Here is a 17,539-nt window from a genome sequence, read left to right as displayed (position 1 = left end):
TTTAAATCATTTTTTAAAAATGTCTGTTTATGCATTTGGAGAGAGAAAGCATGAGCGAGGGAGGAGCAGAGAGGGAGGGAGAGAGAAAATCCCACGCAGGCTCTGGGCTGTCAGCACGGAGCCCGACACGGGGCTTGAACCCACAAACCATGAGCTCGTGACCTGAGCCGAAATGGAGTCAGATGCTTAACCGACTGAGCCTCCCAGGCGCCCCTAAATCATTTTTAATAGCTTTATTGAGATCGAATTGACATGCCATATCGTTCACCTATTTCATGTACAACTCAACGGTTTTTAGTATATTTACAAAAATATGCAGCCATCACTACAACTAATTTGAGAACATTTTCATCATCCCCAAAGAAACTCTATATTCACCAGCTGTCATTCTCTATTCCTCTCTCAACCTCCCGATTTTATCTGTAAATATTTCATATGTGCTTCTAGAAAGGTGGGAACTGTTCTAAAAATACATAACAATGTTATCACATATGAGCTTTTTTAAAACAATAATTATTGGGGTGCCTGGGTGGCTCAGTCGGTTAAGTGTCCAACTTCGACTCAGGTCGTGATCTCACGGTTCGTGAGTTCGAGCCCCTCGTCGGGCTCTGCGCTGACAGCTCGGAGCCTGGAGCCTGCTTCCGATTCTGTGTCTCCCTCTCTCTCTGCCCCTCCCCTGCTCACTCTCTCTCTCCCTCTCTCTCTGTCTCTCAATAATAAATAAACGTTAAACACACACACACACACACAATAATTATTGAATATCAAAGATAAGATCAGGGGTCACATTTTCTTGACTATTCTATATTACCAGTTTGCTTTAATCAGGGTCCAAATAAAATCCTTATACTGCAAACTGCAATTGTTAGATGTATCTGTTAGTTTTCTTTTAATCTATGGGTTCTTTCTCCAACTTATTTTTTTTCCTTACAATTTTTTATTGAAGAAACTAGGTTATTTGTTCTATAATGTCTGCTAGGGTCTGGAATTTTCTGATTATATCCTTGAACATTTACAATGTTCCACCGTCCCATGTATTTCCTATACACTGGTAGCTGGATCTAGGATCTTAATCAGAATCAATGGTTTTTGTTTGTTTGGATAAGTTTACTTCATAGGTAGAAGTGTTGTGTCAAAATTCCTTTAAATTTTTCTTTCATTGTGAAAGACACCATACTTGGGGCAGTGTATAAAAATAGCTATGTAGTTTAAAAAATAGTTATATAGTTTAAATAATAATAATAATAATAAAACAAATATCCAGCATCCATCACAGAGATTTAAAAAACAATAAAATATTGGGACGCCTGGGTGGCTCAATCAGTTAAGCGTCTATTTTGGCTCAGGTCATGATCTCACGGTTCATGGGTCCGAACCCCACGTCAGGTTCCGTGCAGACAGCTCAGGGTCTAGAGCCTGCTTCAGATTCTGTATCTCCCTCCCTCTGTACCCCTCCCTGCTTGCTCTCTCTCTCAAAGATAAATAAACATTAAAAAAATTCTTAAAAAAATATAGAGAATTGCCAGGTCCTTAGAAATCCCCAATCTGCCTTCCTTAATGAAATCTCTAATTAAATCCTTCTCTTCCTGCCCCATCCTAGAGTAAGCCCTGTCCTGATTTTTGTCATAATTGTTCTTTCACTTTCTTTATACCCCTTACGAATATATTCCTAAAGAGAATATTGTTTGGTTTTGCCGTGACTTGCTTAAACACCCCAACATTGTTTTTGAGACTAAGCCTGGTTGTTCCAGATAACTGCAGTTCATTCATTTTCATTGTTGTATATAGTATTTCATTATATGAATACACTAACTTATTCTTTTGTAGTGGATATTTTCAGTGACAACCTATAGGTGAAGTGCTTTTTTTAAAAAAAATTTTTTTTTCAACGTTTATTTATTTTTGGGACAGAGAGAGACAGAGCATGAACGGGGGAGGGGCAGAGAGAGAGGGAGACACAGAATCGGAAACAGGCTCCAGGCTCCGAGCCATCAGCCCAGAGCCTGACGCGGGGCTCGAACTCCCGGACCGCGAGATCGTGACCTGGCTGAAGTCGGACGCTTAACCGACTGCGCCACCCAGGCGCCCCTAGGTGAAGTGCTTTAATGTCATTTTTTTTTTTAGAGAGCTAACAAAAGGGTGTCGTTGAAAATATTCTATGATTTTTGAAGAAAAAGAGGGACATATTCGTGTCATTTAAGGACTAGAAATGTGTTTGTAAGATGAATGACCACTTATTCATAGCTATGTAGCAGCTAAGCATTATGGCGATAAGAATCTACATAAACGATGTCCTTTTTAGGGCAAATGCAAAACATTCCATTCACCCCAGAAATATACTTCTCTCTTCTGATTTCTTTTTTCATCTCATTCCTCCTGGTTGCTTCTTGCCCTTTTAGGAGTCTCTGTGTTTTGTTTTCTAATGTTTGTTTGTTTAGAGCAAGCACACACACACACACACACACACACACACACACGCACACAGGGGAGGGGCAGAGAGACAGGAGAGAAAGAATCCTAAGCATGCTCTGAGCTGTCAGCACAGAGCCTGATAAAGGGCTTGATGTCATGAACCACAAGAACCTGAGCCAAAATCAAGATTCTGATGCTTTAGCAACCGAGCCATCCAGGTGCCCCTAGGAGCATCTTTATAATAGGTTTTATATCATGAGCTCTGGAACCAGAATTTCATACTCGAGTACATATAACTCGATGCATAATCTAAGGCTCTAGATAATGTACGACTACCCTCTTTAGAGTGGTGCTGTGAAGAATAAACTAGGTACCATACTAGACATGACCCTTGGCACCTTTCAAATAATGTTGGGCATTATCTTCACCTCCAAAAGTTAGCCTGTTTCATACCCCAAAATATTTCAGTCCATAAAATTTGCTGTCTAGAATTAGTGTTTTCCACCAATTTCCAGGGAAAATCAAGTCTGCACAGAAACTATTCCTAATTTCCCTTCTCTTTTTTGTTTTAAGGAGTAAAAGTTGTTGTTATTAAATCTCAACTCTTGAGTACATTTTTAAAAGTACAATCATATCAGTTTCAGGTGCACAATATAGTGATTCAACAATTCTATGCATTTCTCAGGGCTCATTGGGGAAGTGCGCTTTTGACCCCCTTTATCTGTTTCAGCCATCCTTCCTCCTACCTCACACTCTTGGTGACCACCGGTTTGCTCTCTGTATTTAAGAGTCTGTTTCTTGTTTGTTTTTGTTTCTTAAATTCCACATACGAGTGAAACCATATGGTATCCGTCTTTCCCCGTCTGCCTTATTTCACTTATTTGTGATTTGACTAATTTCCTCCCCTCTTAGGACCTCTCGCAGAGATTCCTACCTTGTGCCCAAGATTGTTTTGAAGGAGCAGCGTACCTTCATGATTTTGTGTTCTTGAACAGTGCTCCATCCAAGCTGATATCCTGCAAACCTGTAATCCTCAGTTTCTCTTAAAGCTTGGAGCAATCAAGCTATAAATAAAAGGTAATGCATTCAGTCTTGGCAATTAGAAGGCTTACGTGCCCCTCTCTCTTCTCATTACCACCCTCCTTCCTTGCTTTTATCTCGTTATGTCTCCCTTACCCCATGCCTCTTCCTCTAGGTCTGTGTGAGACCCACGACAGACACTTCACATTTGTTTAAACTTTTAATTGTGATAAAGTGTACCTAATATTTACCATCTGAACCATCTTTAACTGTACAGTTCAGCAGTGTTAAGTGCATGCACATGGGTGTACAACCAATCTTCAGAACCTTTTTCATCCTGCAGAACTGAAACTCTGTACCCATCAAACAACCAACGCTCTATTCCCCCTCCTTCCCACCCATGGCACGTAACCGTTCTACTCTCTGTCTCTATAAATTTGACTACTCTGGGTAGAGTACTAGTAAAAGTAGTCTAGTAAATGTAGACTACCTTCATTTAGGTAGAATCACGCAGTGTTTGTCTTCTCGTGACTGGCTTATTTCACTTAGCACGTCCTCAAGGTTCATCCACGTACAGATACCTCTTCATGAGCCTCTTTCACTTCTTTTGAGTATATTCCCAGAAGTGGGACTGCTGGGTCCCCTGGTAATCCTATTTTTAATTTTTTTGAGAAACGACCATTCTGTTTTCCATAGTGGCTGCATCACGGTAGACACTTGGGTTTCCGTGACGCCCTATGGGGTAAAAAATACTGTGTTCTAGACTACAGCCGTGGAAAGGATGGTCAAGAACGAACACTGGCAATTATCAGGCTTTGCCATTAAAGGCGTGGACTTCCCGGAATGTGGAACCACATTACAAACCATTTGGTCCACTCGCCTCAGTTACAGGGGAGTAAACTGGGACTCTGAGAGGGCAAAAGTGGCTGGGGAAGGACAAAGGGCTAGTTAAGGGGAGATTTCAGAACCGGCATCCAGGGCTTTCCAATCTTCAACTCACGGCAAAGAAAATAATGTTCAACTTGAGATGTTGTGCGATGAAGTACAAGAATTACGGAATGGATCATTCAAGAAGAGCCTCTGGGATGCTCTCTCTGTGTGTTCTGCTTTTCTTTCTCTGGCTGGCTCTTAGCCTCCGTGTCAACCTTGACCCCGAGCCCTATTTTCTGGCTGCCGCTAACGACCGGGTCCTGAGCACCCTTAGAGACAGAGGGGGAGACAAAGAAAACCGGTCCGCAATGAGGATCCCCCGAGCTTGGAAATGCGACCCTCTGCTCCTCGGCGCCCCCCCCCGCCCCCCAGAACCGCGCGCGTGGGACGCGGATTCAGCTGCCATCCCGGGGCCTCCAAGACCTCCCCCTTCCCCCCCCCCCCCCCCCCCCCCGCGCACGAGGAGGACGCTTTCTGGTTCGCGGCCGTCCCCAGGCTCCGAGATCCGAACCACAGGGCTCGGGGACTCCCGGGGACAGAGGGCAGCTCTCCCCTGCCCAGAGCGGAGGAGCCCGCACCACTTCCCCGGCGGAACCGCGCGCGATCTCCCCCGCCACAGTCGGGGAGCCCCGGGCGCCGCGGAGCGCGGGCTGCGGACCGCGGCGGGCACGTGGGCTCGGCCGCAGCGCTGCGCCAGGCACCGGCTCCCCGCCTCGGCCCAACCTCTCGGCTCCCGCCTCGGCCCCTGCCGGTGGGGAGAAGGATCCTCCCCCCTTCCACTTTGCACCAGTCCGAGGGAATTTGCGGTCGGTGACGCGCATCCTTAAGCGAGCCACCTGCAGCGCGGGGCGCGCCGCTCTGGGCGGCATCGCAGGGCTGGGCCGGCGCGGCCTGGGGACCCCGGGCTCCGGAGGCCATGCCGGCGTGGGCGCGCCGTGGCGGCCGGCTGCCGCTGCTCGGTAAGGCCCCGCACGCCCGCTCGCAAGCCCCCGCAGCCCCCCGGCGCGGCCCTCGCCCCCCCCCCCGCACCCTCCCCCCCCACCCCGCACGGCGGCCCCGGGCGCGCGCCTCCCGGTCCCCGCCGCCTCGCTCCTCCCCGCGCTCGCTCTTCCCTCGCTCCCGCGCCCCTCCCCTCTTCGGCGGGCCCCCGCGGCCCCCGCCGGTCCACCCCCGCGGCGTCCTCCCTCCCCTCTAACGCCGCCGCCCCGGCGCGGCCCCGCGTCCCTGACGGCGGCCCGGACCCCGCGGGCGGCCTCCCGGCGCGCTGCCCGCGGCCGGCCCGGAGCCGGGGCCGCGCCGCCCGCCTGCCCCCCGCGCCCGCGCCGCCGCCCGCTCGGCCCGCGCGCCGGGTTGCCGGGCCGTCCGCCCGAGGCCGCGGCCGCGGGGGTGGCGCCAGGTGGCTCCGGACGGCGCCTGGCGCGACCCCGGACACTCCGGAGTGGCGTCTTTGGCTCCTCGTTGGAGGCTATGATTTGCCGAGTGCGCTCGGAGGAGGCAAGGCGCCCGCCGTTCTCCCCCGGAGCTAGTCATCGCGAGTAACGACCCCCACCCCTGCCGAATTTCGGTGGGATCAGCGAATCGCCGCTTCGGGAATGTTATACAAGCAGGATTTACATGTGAGAATATCAGCGGTCCGTGCCTGCTGTACTTGGTTTTTTTTCTTTTTTTATCCCGGCATTAAGCCCCAAGGGGGTTTTCAAGGACTCAGCTGACTGTTCCCAAATAATCTGCTGGGTAGCGCGCAGCTGGCAATGCGAGAAAGAAAGACGAAAAAAAAAAAAAAAAAACACCCCTTTAGAGCCACCTCATCGATTTGGAAAGATGAGAGGGTCGATTCGAGTTCAGGGTGAAGGAGAGAGACGTTTCTGGGACGCTGAGGAGCCCGGGAGCCTTGGGCCCCTGTCTGGTCCAGCAACCTTGGGACTGGCACCCACCGCTCCCGTCCTGGCGTCCTCCTCTGTCCTGTGAGGGTGCCCTGTGTGTCTCCTCCAGCTCCAGAATTCCAGCATTCTGACTTGAAATCTCAGTGGGACGTAAAGTAATTTTCATTAGAGACGTGCAGGAATTATTTCCAATGGCTTTTGGTAAAAACTGACTCAGAATTATCGAGTAGGAAATGGGACATAAGGGAGAAAAGAGTGGGAACACAGACATTTTGCGTTTCTTAAACATTTATCTTTGCGAATTGGTAAATATGTACATTTCAAATGTATCGTACAATATGTTTTCCGGAGTCAGCTAGCTCTCTGTTGCGTATGATGTTAAGGAGTAAGTGAATTTGTCAGTAGCATTCAGAGGCTTTCTGGAAGTACGAAGATCAGTACTTGCAACTATATTCAAGCTGCACTGAGTTCCTTTATATTTAGGAACAGTCTCAGAGATTTCTACATCTCTTTCCAGATTCTTCTAAATGAGGTATAATCTGCATGCAGCGAATATGCACACATCGCAAAAGTACAGTTCCATTAGTGTTCATATGTGTATGTACCCACATACCCTTGGATATAGATATAGAGCAATTCTAGCCCCGCCCCCTCTCAGTCAATATCCCCCAGAGGCAGCCTCGACTCTGACTTCTAATACCATCGAGCATAAAGTGAGAAACTTCATGGGATGACTTTAGACTATTTAAAAACTTTAAATTCCTTGAATCAGAAGATGTGATCCCCATTTCCCTTAGATTGTAAAGTTCTACCTCGTGAACACTGATGAAGCTTTCTAAGTAGGATTTAAAGATTGGAAACGTGCTTCCCATGGCTTCATGGTGCGGATACTGGGTACAAGGAGGGGGATTCCAATAGTTCAAGAAGTACGATGCTGTCTCTTTCATTCGTGTCCGAAAGTCGTGGTCAGAGCCTTGAATTACACATTTTATTGCCATCCTTTGCCCTTTTTGTTCTTCTTGCTTTATTTGCCTTCTTGTGAACTGTTAGCCCGAGGGGGGATGCTTCAGGAGCAGGTGGAGGCAGATGTGGATGCTGGGCAAAGACAGGTTTGGATTAGATGGGACACCAGACCTGATGGCCTGATGTTCAGGTCCCCTTTGATTCTAAAACTCTGGTTCTAATTGTTGCCGTCATACAAATTTGGATCGGCTGTTCATTTCTTCTTGGGTACTTCGCGTCTACCCATAGTAAATCATCCTTTTAGGTTGAGTTGTGAACTCTTTTCCTTCTATTAAAGAGTGGCTCTACTTTTTATAACCAAAAGGGCACTTTCAGGGATTCTTAGTTATTAGTCAAGGGAGCGTGCATGAGAAAGAAAAACATTTTTTATTTGATAAACTTTTATTGAGCACTTATTTCCGTGCTGGGCACAAGGGGTATAAGGATGCGAGAGATCAAGGCTGGGGGAACTTATTACATATAAATAGCTAATTCTGTTCTTTTTAAGAAATGCACGGTCATGGGGCGCCTGGGTGGCGCAGTCGGTTAAGCGTCCGACTTCAGCCAGGTCACGATCTCGCGGTCCGTGAGTTCGAGCCCCGCGTCAGGCTCTGGGCTGATGGCTCGGAGCCTGGAGCCTGTTTCCGATTCTGTGTCTCCCTCTCTCTCTGCCCCTCCCCCGTTCATGCTCTGTCTCTCTCTGTCCCAAAAATAAAAAAAAAAAAAAAAAAAAAAAAAAAAAAAAAAAAAAAAAAAGAATATTAATAAAAAAAAGAAATGCACGGTCAGTGCCTTTCCCCAGGAAAAGCCCTGCAGCACAAAGCTGGCTCTCAGATAAACCTTCCCACACAGTGGTTAAGGGTCGCTATCTATAGATGAAAAAATAGCATACTTCAATGAAAGAAACTTCAACCAGGTTAGAATGGAAATCTCAAGACTTTTGTCCCCCAAAACTACTTAAACGTAGATATACTATATTTAATGGTTGTGGGAAAGAAACTGCTCTCGCATTGAAAATTAAACTAATGGACTGTTCCAGAGTTCAATATGGCCATGTTTTAAGGCTTGAGAAGAAGACATTTTCTAAATGGTTCTTTGAACAAAGTGTATCGACCTCACTTTGCTCCCAGAGAACATCTTTGCTCCCTTGGGGAGCTCACAGGAAGGCTTAATGCCAGCACATTCTCGCCTGTCCTTTTTGTTCCTGTCATCTTGTCATTCTTGAACGAAACTAGGCAAGCAGTGTGACAAGAGCCCCTAACAATCAGTGTTCAAGATAACAATCTTGCTGACTCTCTTTCACCTGACACTGTCTTCATCTTTGGGTAAAGGTTCTGATTTGACAAAAAGCAAAGAACTTCAAAAGTATGGTGTTGTATCATTTTTCTTGATTTTGAAAGGGATCTTGCAGAGAATAGGAGTAAGAATTTGGAGAAGGAGGTATGAGGGGCTGAGAATTAGCTTAGCCTGCTTTATCATTTGCTTTCCTTGGTCTTGCCACCCTGCTCTAGCCTTCAAATTTTTTTTTTTTCAACGTTTATTTATTTTTGGGACAGAGCGAGACAGAGCATGAACGGGGGAGGGGCAGAGAGAGAGGGAGACACAGAATCGGAAACAGGCTCCAGGCTCTGAGCCATCAGCCCAGAGCCTGACGTGGGGCTCAAACTCACGGACCGCGAGATCGTGACCTGGCTGAAGTCGGACGCTTAACCGACTGCGCCACCCAGGCGCCCCCTGCTCTAGCCTTCAAATAACAGACTCTTGTGAATCTCACTGTAGGCATTTTGTCTGAGTAGAGTTTTTTGGCTTTCATCAGGTGACAGTGTGATCTTAAGATTTTTCCATGACTTCCAAAACAGCCTTAGCCACTTCTTAGCTAGGTAGCCATAGTCATGGGGCCAAAGGTTTTTCTCTCTTTTGGGGGCTATATGAGATTTACACTTAGGTGACTTCATTACATTTGGTTGATACCTCCTATGGCTTAGATGGGACACCGGACCTGGTGGTCTGATGTTCAGGTCCCCTTTGATTCTAATACCATCAGTGGTCCTCAAGTGGTAAAAGCCTTTGCAGAACTCATTGATGGTCGTTAATTTGAATCATGCAATTCTGTTCTATGGGTACCAACACATGTGGAGGAAATTTAAAAATAATACAAAGTACACACACACAGTGTTCTTTTGTGGCTAGAGGAATTGCATAAGATCCTAAAAGAGGAACTATTGTTATTTTTAAGGTTAAACAGTAAAATATTTTTTCACTGCTGTCATTAGAAGTCAAATGGTAGCCAAGAGTCCTCCAAAAAATTATTTACAGTCTATACTAAAACAGGATATTGTCATTATTTATCTAGGCTGTTGTGTTTTGCTTATAAGATATTCACTGAATTCAGGCTTCACAAGCTTTGCTGCTCGAGTTATGATTTTCCTAATGTTAGGGATTCTGTTCTTGGAGGCAACGCAGATGTATTAGGACTAACAAGACAGTTAGGAAACGTGTTCTTTACTCAGGCAGGGAATTTCTCCGCACTTGAGTTCCTCATTTGTAAAGAGGAGATAAGCAGTATCTTACTCCTTCATCATTGGATGCATTCCTTGGTAGGCATGTGCTTTGCAGAAAGAGCGGTATCTGAAGTCTAAAGAAATCATTAGGATTTTCCTCCTTCCCTTCTTAGACACTTTAGAGCACCGTCCATATCTCAGACTTGGATTCAGTCCCGCATAGTACTGGTTCCTGCTTTCAAAGAGCTCACAGTCTGACGTCGGTCGGGGGCATTGGCGGGAAAAGGTCAGGCATGTAGAAGGAGAATTGCAGTTCGATTTTGGAAATCTGCACAGAGACGGAGCCTGTAACCCAGACTGAGAAAAGAAGGCCAGGCTTCCAAGTGGAGGTCATGCCAGAGCCGTGACTAGAAAGATAAGGAAGAGTTGACTGGGAAAGGGGTGGAGGAGGACATTCCAGGCAAACAGGGCGGCAGAGAAAGGGAACGGCGGTAAGAAACATGCAGTGGATGGAAAAGCAGACTTCCGTTCTGGGTGGCTGAGAGACGAAGTATAAGGCCTCCAGGGTAGAGTATCCTTTGAAAAGTTGTGATTCAGAATGTAGTCTGAAGACTGTTCAGGGGACAGCTTTAAAAAAAACTTCTGGGTTGCCAGAGGCTCAGTGTGTAATGTGTAAATAGTGTTCTGATGGGATGAGGGACCTGGACTTTACGGTGTAGACCAAGAGTCTCTGGGCGGAATTCACTGATCCATTGTATTCCTCATCAGGGTGTGTGGGTGTGTGTGTGTGTGTGTGTTTCCTTGTTTGTCTTGGAGAGCAGGTGAATTGCATTCGTCAGGTTTTCAAAGAGGCCTGTGACTCAAGAAAGAGTAAGTAAGCACCATTGCTCTAAGTTGTTGAGGGGTTTTAAGCAGGAGGCGGGCACGCTCTGGTGCATGTTTTAGAAAGACCTTTCTGGCGTCTGTATGGAGGGTGGATATCAGGCCGACAGGCCCACGGCGGGGAGGCCAGCTAGCAAGGTGTGGGCAGTAGCCCGGGCCAGGGACGACTAGGGTTTGAAGTAGGGCAGTGGTTACAGAGATGCAGAGTTGCCTCCCGGTTTGGGAATTACCGAGAGGTTAAAATGTCAGCGCTTGGCAACTGCCTGGCTGATGGGAAGTGAGGGAGGGGGAGGAGTCAAAGAGAGCTTCTGAGTTTCTGCCTTCGACTGAGAGGGAAGAGAAAGGAGGGAGAAGCTTTAGGAAGGAAAAAGGGGAGATCAGTGTGAGTTTAAGATTCCCGCGGCTGCCCAGACATGGACCCATACATACTGAAGGGATGAATTTGAAACACGTGAGCAAACCGATGGTAGTTAAAATCAAGAGAATTTGCAGAAAAAAGAGCATGAAAGGACTAGAGAGAGGACCAGACCTTAGAGCTACCCAGTTCTTTTTTTTTAAGAGCTACTCTAGTTCTAAAAAAAAAAAACAAAAAACAAAAAAAAACACTCCTGTATGTTTCCTCTGCAGTAACAGCACTGAACACTTCTGGCCGCCAAAAGTGTGTGTGCGCGCGTGTGTGTGTGCGCGCGCGCGTGCGCGGGCGTGCGTGTTGCAGGGGGTGTTCCCCACACCAGGCGATTCTCAAATACCAGTTGGATGTCCTACAATTTCCCTCATATCTGACTCTGTACACCTGGAGACAGTATCAGATCCCACAGGTTAGGGGTTCAGGTCCCCACTCTTGCCATTTCAGATGTCAATCCCAAGTCCAGGCTGTCACCGGACTTCTGAAAGGGGGCTGGAAATCTATGGTTTTCAGGAGCACCGCCCCCCCACCCCCCCAGGTTCAATTAGTTTGCTACAGCAGCTCACGGAACTTAGAAAAGCTTTTTACTTACTAGAGCACCAGTTTGTTATAAAAGGATCTAACTCAGAAGCAGCCAGCTGGAAGAGAGGCATAGAGCAAGGGGTGTGGGAAGGAGACTTGGGCTTCCACACCCTCTCCAGGAAGCCGCGCTCTGGCCGCCTCCGGGTGCTCTCCGACCCGGAAGCTCATTGAATCTCCCAGTTCAAGAATATTTGTGGCGTTTTATCAGCGACTTCCCCTCTTCCCAGAGGTCAGCGGGTGGGGCTGAAAGCTCCCACCCTCTCATTACTTGGTCTTTCTGGTGATCGGCCACATCCTGAGGCCATCTAGGGCCCCCCACCCAAGTTGCATCATTAGCATCAACTTTAGTGTGCTCAGTAGAGTCCCATCGTGGATAACAAAAGACTCTCCTATCAGAACATTCCAAGGGTTTTAGGCTTGTGCCGGGAATCCGGACTGGTCAAATAGATTTGTTACACCACCCCAGTCCTATCTACTGCCCTCATTTACTAGGTGCGGGGAAATGGGGCCTAGAAAGGTCGAAGGACTTTCTGCAATCCAAGCAGGTGACTCTTAGAACAGGGGCTTGAAACTCAAACTTTAAAGTCTTTGCCAGCTCTCTGCTCCCCAGGAGACTCACCTTGGGGAACCTGAAAATGAGGTGCCCCGGCATTCTCTGATTTGTTTTATAATGTCTACATCCATCACACTTTCAGTGGAGAAGATTCTACTTTTACCAAAAATTTTATTTTCGATTGGTGCTAAATTTTTTTTTTTTCCTCCACTTAGCCCCACCTCCACTCTAGCCCTGCATTTGCAAATCTTGCCGCTTTGGGAACACTTTTCCAATTCCAAAGTTGTCTTCATTCCTCAGACTGTGTTTAGAACTGGACTCTAGGGGGATACGCATCGACTCTTGATTTCGACTCAGGTCATGATCTCATGGTTAATGGGTTCAAGCCCCACATCGGGATGGCAGTGTGGAGTCTGTTGGGGATTCTCTCCCTGCCCCTCCCTCTCCCTCTCCCCCCCCCCCAAAATAAATAAATAAGTAAACATTTAAAAAAAAAAAAGGAACTGGACTCTGGGAAGTGCTACCAGGGTTTTGGAATGGATTCTCATTAAGAACTTTAATCTCCATGGCGGCCGATTCTTCCTTTGGCTGTTTTCAAAGTTGGGTCTATTAAGGTACAATTGTCCTATTGCAAATTTTACCCTTTTTGGTGTGCGATTATATAACTAGCACCACTATTAAAATATAGAACATTTCCGTTCCACCCCCCCCCCCCACGCACCCCACCCCAGAGCTTCTCTTGCTCTTGTTTGTAGTTAATCAACCCCAATACCCAACATCCAACCCCTGGCGACCCGTGACTTCTTTTCTGCCCCTATCATTTTTCCTTTTCCAGAAGGTCATGTAAGTGGAATTTTATAATATGGAGACTTTTGAGTCTTTCTTTCACGCCTCGTAATTACGTGAGATCTATCCATGTTGTTATGTATATCAGTAATCAGGAAACAAAAGTAAGTGAATTACCTTTGAAGATATAGTTGGCCTTATTAAGTGCTCCATGAATCGGGCAGCGCCCCATGTAGCAGGTAGAGGGGAGCTCCAGGAGCTGTGCAAAACAGAAGGGTTTTCTAGACAGACATGAGATAGGGCAGTTAGCAAAAGAAAAGAAAGGGTTGTTGCAGACAAGGTCACTTTCCCTTAGGGACATATACAGGGTGTCCTATTAGGTGGATTGCTTCATCTTTCTTTGGGGCTTGGGGATGGCCCCTGTGACAGATTAACTCATTGGAGCTGACCGGAAGACATTTCTGACTAACTGGTTAAGACTACATTTCTGGGAAAGGTTGAAACGGGAATTAGGTGAGGTATTAAGCCCCGGTTTGGTGACTTGGCCTAGCGTAAATAGCTCTGTTTGGGCCTGTGGTTTTCTTTTTAACAGTACTTTTTTTTTTTTTTTTCCTTTCTGTTGCTGAGTAGTATTTCATTATTGGACGTGGCACAGTTTGTTTAGCCATTAATCAGCTGAAGTTCATTTGTTTGCTTCTAGTTTCTGGCAGTTGTCAATAACGCTGCTATAAATACTTGAAGGCAAGTTTTGCTGTGAGCACAGGTTTTAATTTCTCTTGGGTACACACCCAGAAGTGGCATTGTGTTGCTGGAATGTTTGCTCAGTGAACGTTCAACGTTATGAGAAACTGCCAGTTTCTCAAGGTCATTGTCATCACTTGGTATGTTTTTTGTGTTTGGTTTTTAACCCTTCTAATAGGGGCACAGCATATGTCATGGTGGTTTTAATTTACATTTCCCGAATGACTGATGATGTTGGTCGTCTTTCCGTGTGCTTAACTGTCATCCCGTATTATGTTTGGTGAAGTGTTTCCTAAAATCTTTTGCCTGTTTTTTAAAAATCAGGTTGTTTGTTTTGAAAATATTTTTCCCAGTCTATGGCTACTCTTTTCATTTTTCTAAGAGAGTATTTTTGGAGAGCAGAAGTTATTCTTTCTGATGAAGTCCACTAGTGGAGAAAATTAGCCCTGGACTACACACTGCTCTGGTCCCACCTAACCAAGCTTAAAGGAAGACCTGAAAGGAATGAAATGTTTACAATGAACTCAACTGCCTCCCATAAAAATGTTCAAAAATATGTAACCAAATGCAGAAATATCTGACACCAGGTGAAATTCACAATGCCCAGCGACCAGTTACAAGTTAATAGACAGAGGATAAAAATTCAACCCATAATAAGGAGAAAAATCAGTCATGAAGAAGAGACCCAGAAGTGACCTCAAATACAGAATTAGTAGGCAAGAACATTCAAATAGTTGTTATATTATGTTCCACATAGTCCCGAAGCTAGAGGAAAGATTAGACAAGCTAAGCAGGGACATAGTAAATACAAAAAAAAAAAAAAAAAAAAAAAAAAATCACACAAATTGAACTTCTAGAGATGAAAATTATGATTACACTGGAAGGGTTTGACAGCATACTGACTGCAGAAGAAAGGATTAGTGAACTTGAAGACGGCAATAGAAACAATCCAAAATGAACAGAGAGAAAAGACAAAATAAAATGAATAGAGCATCTGTGAGAACTTTGGTTGGTCATAGATACATGTAAGTCTGCTATTAGAATGTATCCTTTTTCTCTGATGCTTTTAAGAGTTCCTCTTTATGATATATTGTAGTTTTCTTCCTGAGTCATGTGTTTGGGTTTTGTTGGGCTTCTTACCTGTGGGTTTACATTTATATCAGGTTTGGAAATGAAATTTTTCCTCCATTATTTTATCAGCTATCTTTTTCTGACCTCCTTTTCCCCATTATTTCCCATGACATGGATATTTGACCTCCAGAAGTGAGTAAATATAAGATTTTTTTTTATTGTTTAAACCCCTATGGAAGATGATTGACTATTTAATGCAAAATAATAACAGTAACTTGTTGGGTTTATACCTTATATAGAAATGCAATGTGTGATAGTGATAACACAAAACCTGGAAGGGATGAAATTGAAATATACTATTGTAAAGTCCTTATAGTAAAAGTTTTTCAAAAGTTTATTTATTTTTGGGAGACACAGACAGAGCACAAGTAGGGGAGGGGCAGAGAGAGAGAGGGAGGCACAGAAGCCGAAGCAGGCTCCAGGCTCTGAGCTGTCAGCACAGAGCCCGACCGCGGGGCTCGAACTCACGAACCACAAGATCGTGACCTGACCTGAAATTGACACTTAACTGACTGAGCCACCCAGGCACCCCTGTAAGCTCTTTATATTATACATAATGTGGTATAACAGCACTTAAAAGACTGCTTTAGGGTAAAGATGCATACTATAAAGCTTAAAGCAATTGCTTAAATAACAAAACAAAGCATTATAGCTAATCACTGAAGAAATAAGATGAAGTAGAATCATAAAATATACTCAATTATTCCCAAAGGAGGTAGAAAAAGAGGAAAGGGGGGAAAAAAGGACAGATGGAACAAATAGAAAACAAAGAATAATATGAGCCTAAGCCTATTAATAATCTCATTAAATTTCAATGATTTACACATCAAATTAAAAGGCAGAGGTTGTCAGACTTGGTTAAAAACAAAAACAAAAACCAAAAAGCAAGACCCAACTTATATGGTGCATAAATAAAGTCAACCTTGGATATGAAGACGCAAATAGGTTAAACGTAAAAGGATTGGGGGGGGGGAGAAAATTCCATGCCAACACTAATCAGAAGTTGGAGAAGCTAAATAACAGACAAAGTATATTTCAGAGCAAAAATATTACAAGAGGCAGAAAGTTATGTCATAATGCTATAAGGCTTAAGTCATCACAAGACAAAAATCATAAACACTCATGCATTTAACCGAGCTTGAAAATACATGGATCAAAATCTGATTGAACTTGCAAGGAGAAATGGGCCAATTCAGAGAGTTCAATACCCTGATAATTGATAGGGAAAAAAAAAGAAATCAGTAATTTATAGAAGACTTGATCAACCAGCTTGATCTAATTTACATTTATAGAACATTGCACTCAACAACAGCTGAATGTACATTCTTTTCAAGTGCATACAATACACTTATCAAGCTAGATCATATTCTGGGCCAGCAGACAAGCTTCAGTAAATTTTAAAAGATTCAAGACATACAAAGTTTATCCTGTGACTACAGTGGTATTAAATTAGAAATTAATAACAGAAAGGCACATGGAAAATCCTCAAATATTTGGAAACCAAAGAACACATTTCTAAATAATCCTTGGGTCAGTGCAGTAACCAAAAAACAAATGAGAATGTACATTGAACTGAGGGAAAATGAAATGCAATATATTGGGATTTGAGGGACGTTCCTAAAGCAGTACTTAAGAGGAAATTGGTAGCATTAAATTATTAATTATTAAATGATTAGCATCCTTAAATTGTAATGCTACAAATTCAGACCAGTGGGCTTGAATTCAAGCACAAGCTAGAGGAGGAAAATAACAAATTAAACCCCATGTAAATAAAAGAAAGGAAACAAATATCAAAGTGAAAAATCAATTCAATAGGGGGGGAAAGGAGAAAATCAATGCAACCAAGAGCAATAAAGGATCAGTAATATTGCTAGACTTCTAGCCAAACTGATCAGGAAAAAAAGAGAGAAGACACAAATTTGAGGTATCAGGAACAAGAGAGGCAACATCACTATAGAATCTATAGATATTAAAAGGATAATACGGAAATATTATTAATGACTTTATGCCTATACATTGACAACTTCCATTTAATGGAAAAAAATACCTTGAAAGACATATATTACCAAAGTTCATTTGAGGAAAATCAATAATCTAAATAATGTTATGTCTGTTAAAGAAATTGAATTTGTAGGGGCTCTTGGGTGGCTCAGTAGGTTAAGTGTTCTACTTTGACTCAGGTCATGATCCCGCGGTTCATGAGTTCGAGCCCCACGTCGGGCTCTGTGCTGACAGCTCAGAGCCTGGAGCCTGGTTCGGATTCTGTGTCTCCCTCTGTTTCTGCCCCTCCCCTGCTTGCACTCTCTCTCTCAAAAATAAGTAAAAACATAAAAAATATATACATTAAAAAAAAATAAATTGAATTTGTAGTTAAAAATATTTCCACAGCGGAAGCACCTGGATGGCTCAGTTGGTTAAGCATCTGACTCTTGTTCAGCTCAGGTCATGATCTCATGGTTCATGGGTTCTAGCTCTGCATCAGGCTCTGCACTGACAACACAGAGCCTGCTTGGGGTTCTGTCTCCCTCTCTATCTGCCCCTCCTCTGCTCACTCTCTATCTCTCTCCCTCAAAAATAAATAATAAATATATATTTTTTAATTCCCATGATGAAAACTACTGGAGTAAATGGCTTTACTGGGGAATCCACCAAATGTTTAAAGAGGAAATAATACCAATTCTATGCAAACTTTTCCAGAAAATATAAGAGA

At 44.6% G+C, this 17,539-nt stretch overlaps 1 protein-coding gene across 1 annotated transcript in view; it reads left to right on the top strand.

Moving 5' to 3' along the window:
- Positions 1-5,238: 5,238 nt before the first annotated feature.
- FLT3 (fms related receptor tyrosine kinase 3) overlaps positions 5,239-17,539 on the top strand; it is a 76,657-nt gene continuing 64,356 nt past the window's right edge. Inside the window, exon 1 of the mRNA XM_030308360.1 lies at positions 5,239-5,321. Within this exon, the coding sequence (XP_030164220.1) occupies positions 5,279-5,321 (43 nt within the window). The 5' untranslated portion in view covers positions 5,239-5,278. The remainder of the gene's footprint in view (positions 5,322-17,539) is intronic.

The sequence above is a fragment of the Lynx canadensis genome, chromosome A1 (assembly GCF_007474595.2).
Source record: "Lynx canadensis isolate LIC74 chromosome A1, mLynCan4.pri.v2, whole genome shotgun sequence".
NCBI lineage: Eukaryota > Metazoa > Chordata > Mammalia > Carnivora > Felidae > Lynx > Lynx canadensis.
The sequence above is the reverse complement of the archived record's forward strand: the minus strand, read 5'-3'. Positions and strand labels throughout refer to the sequence as shown.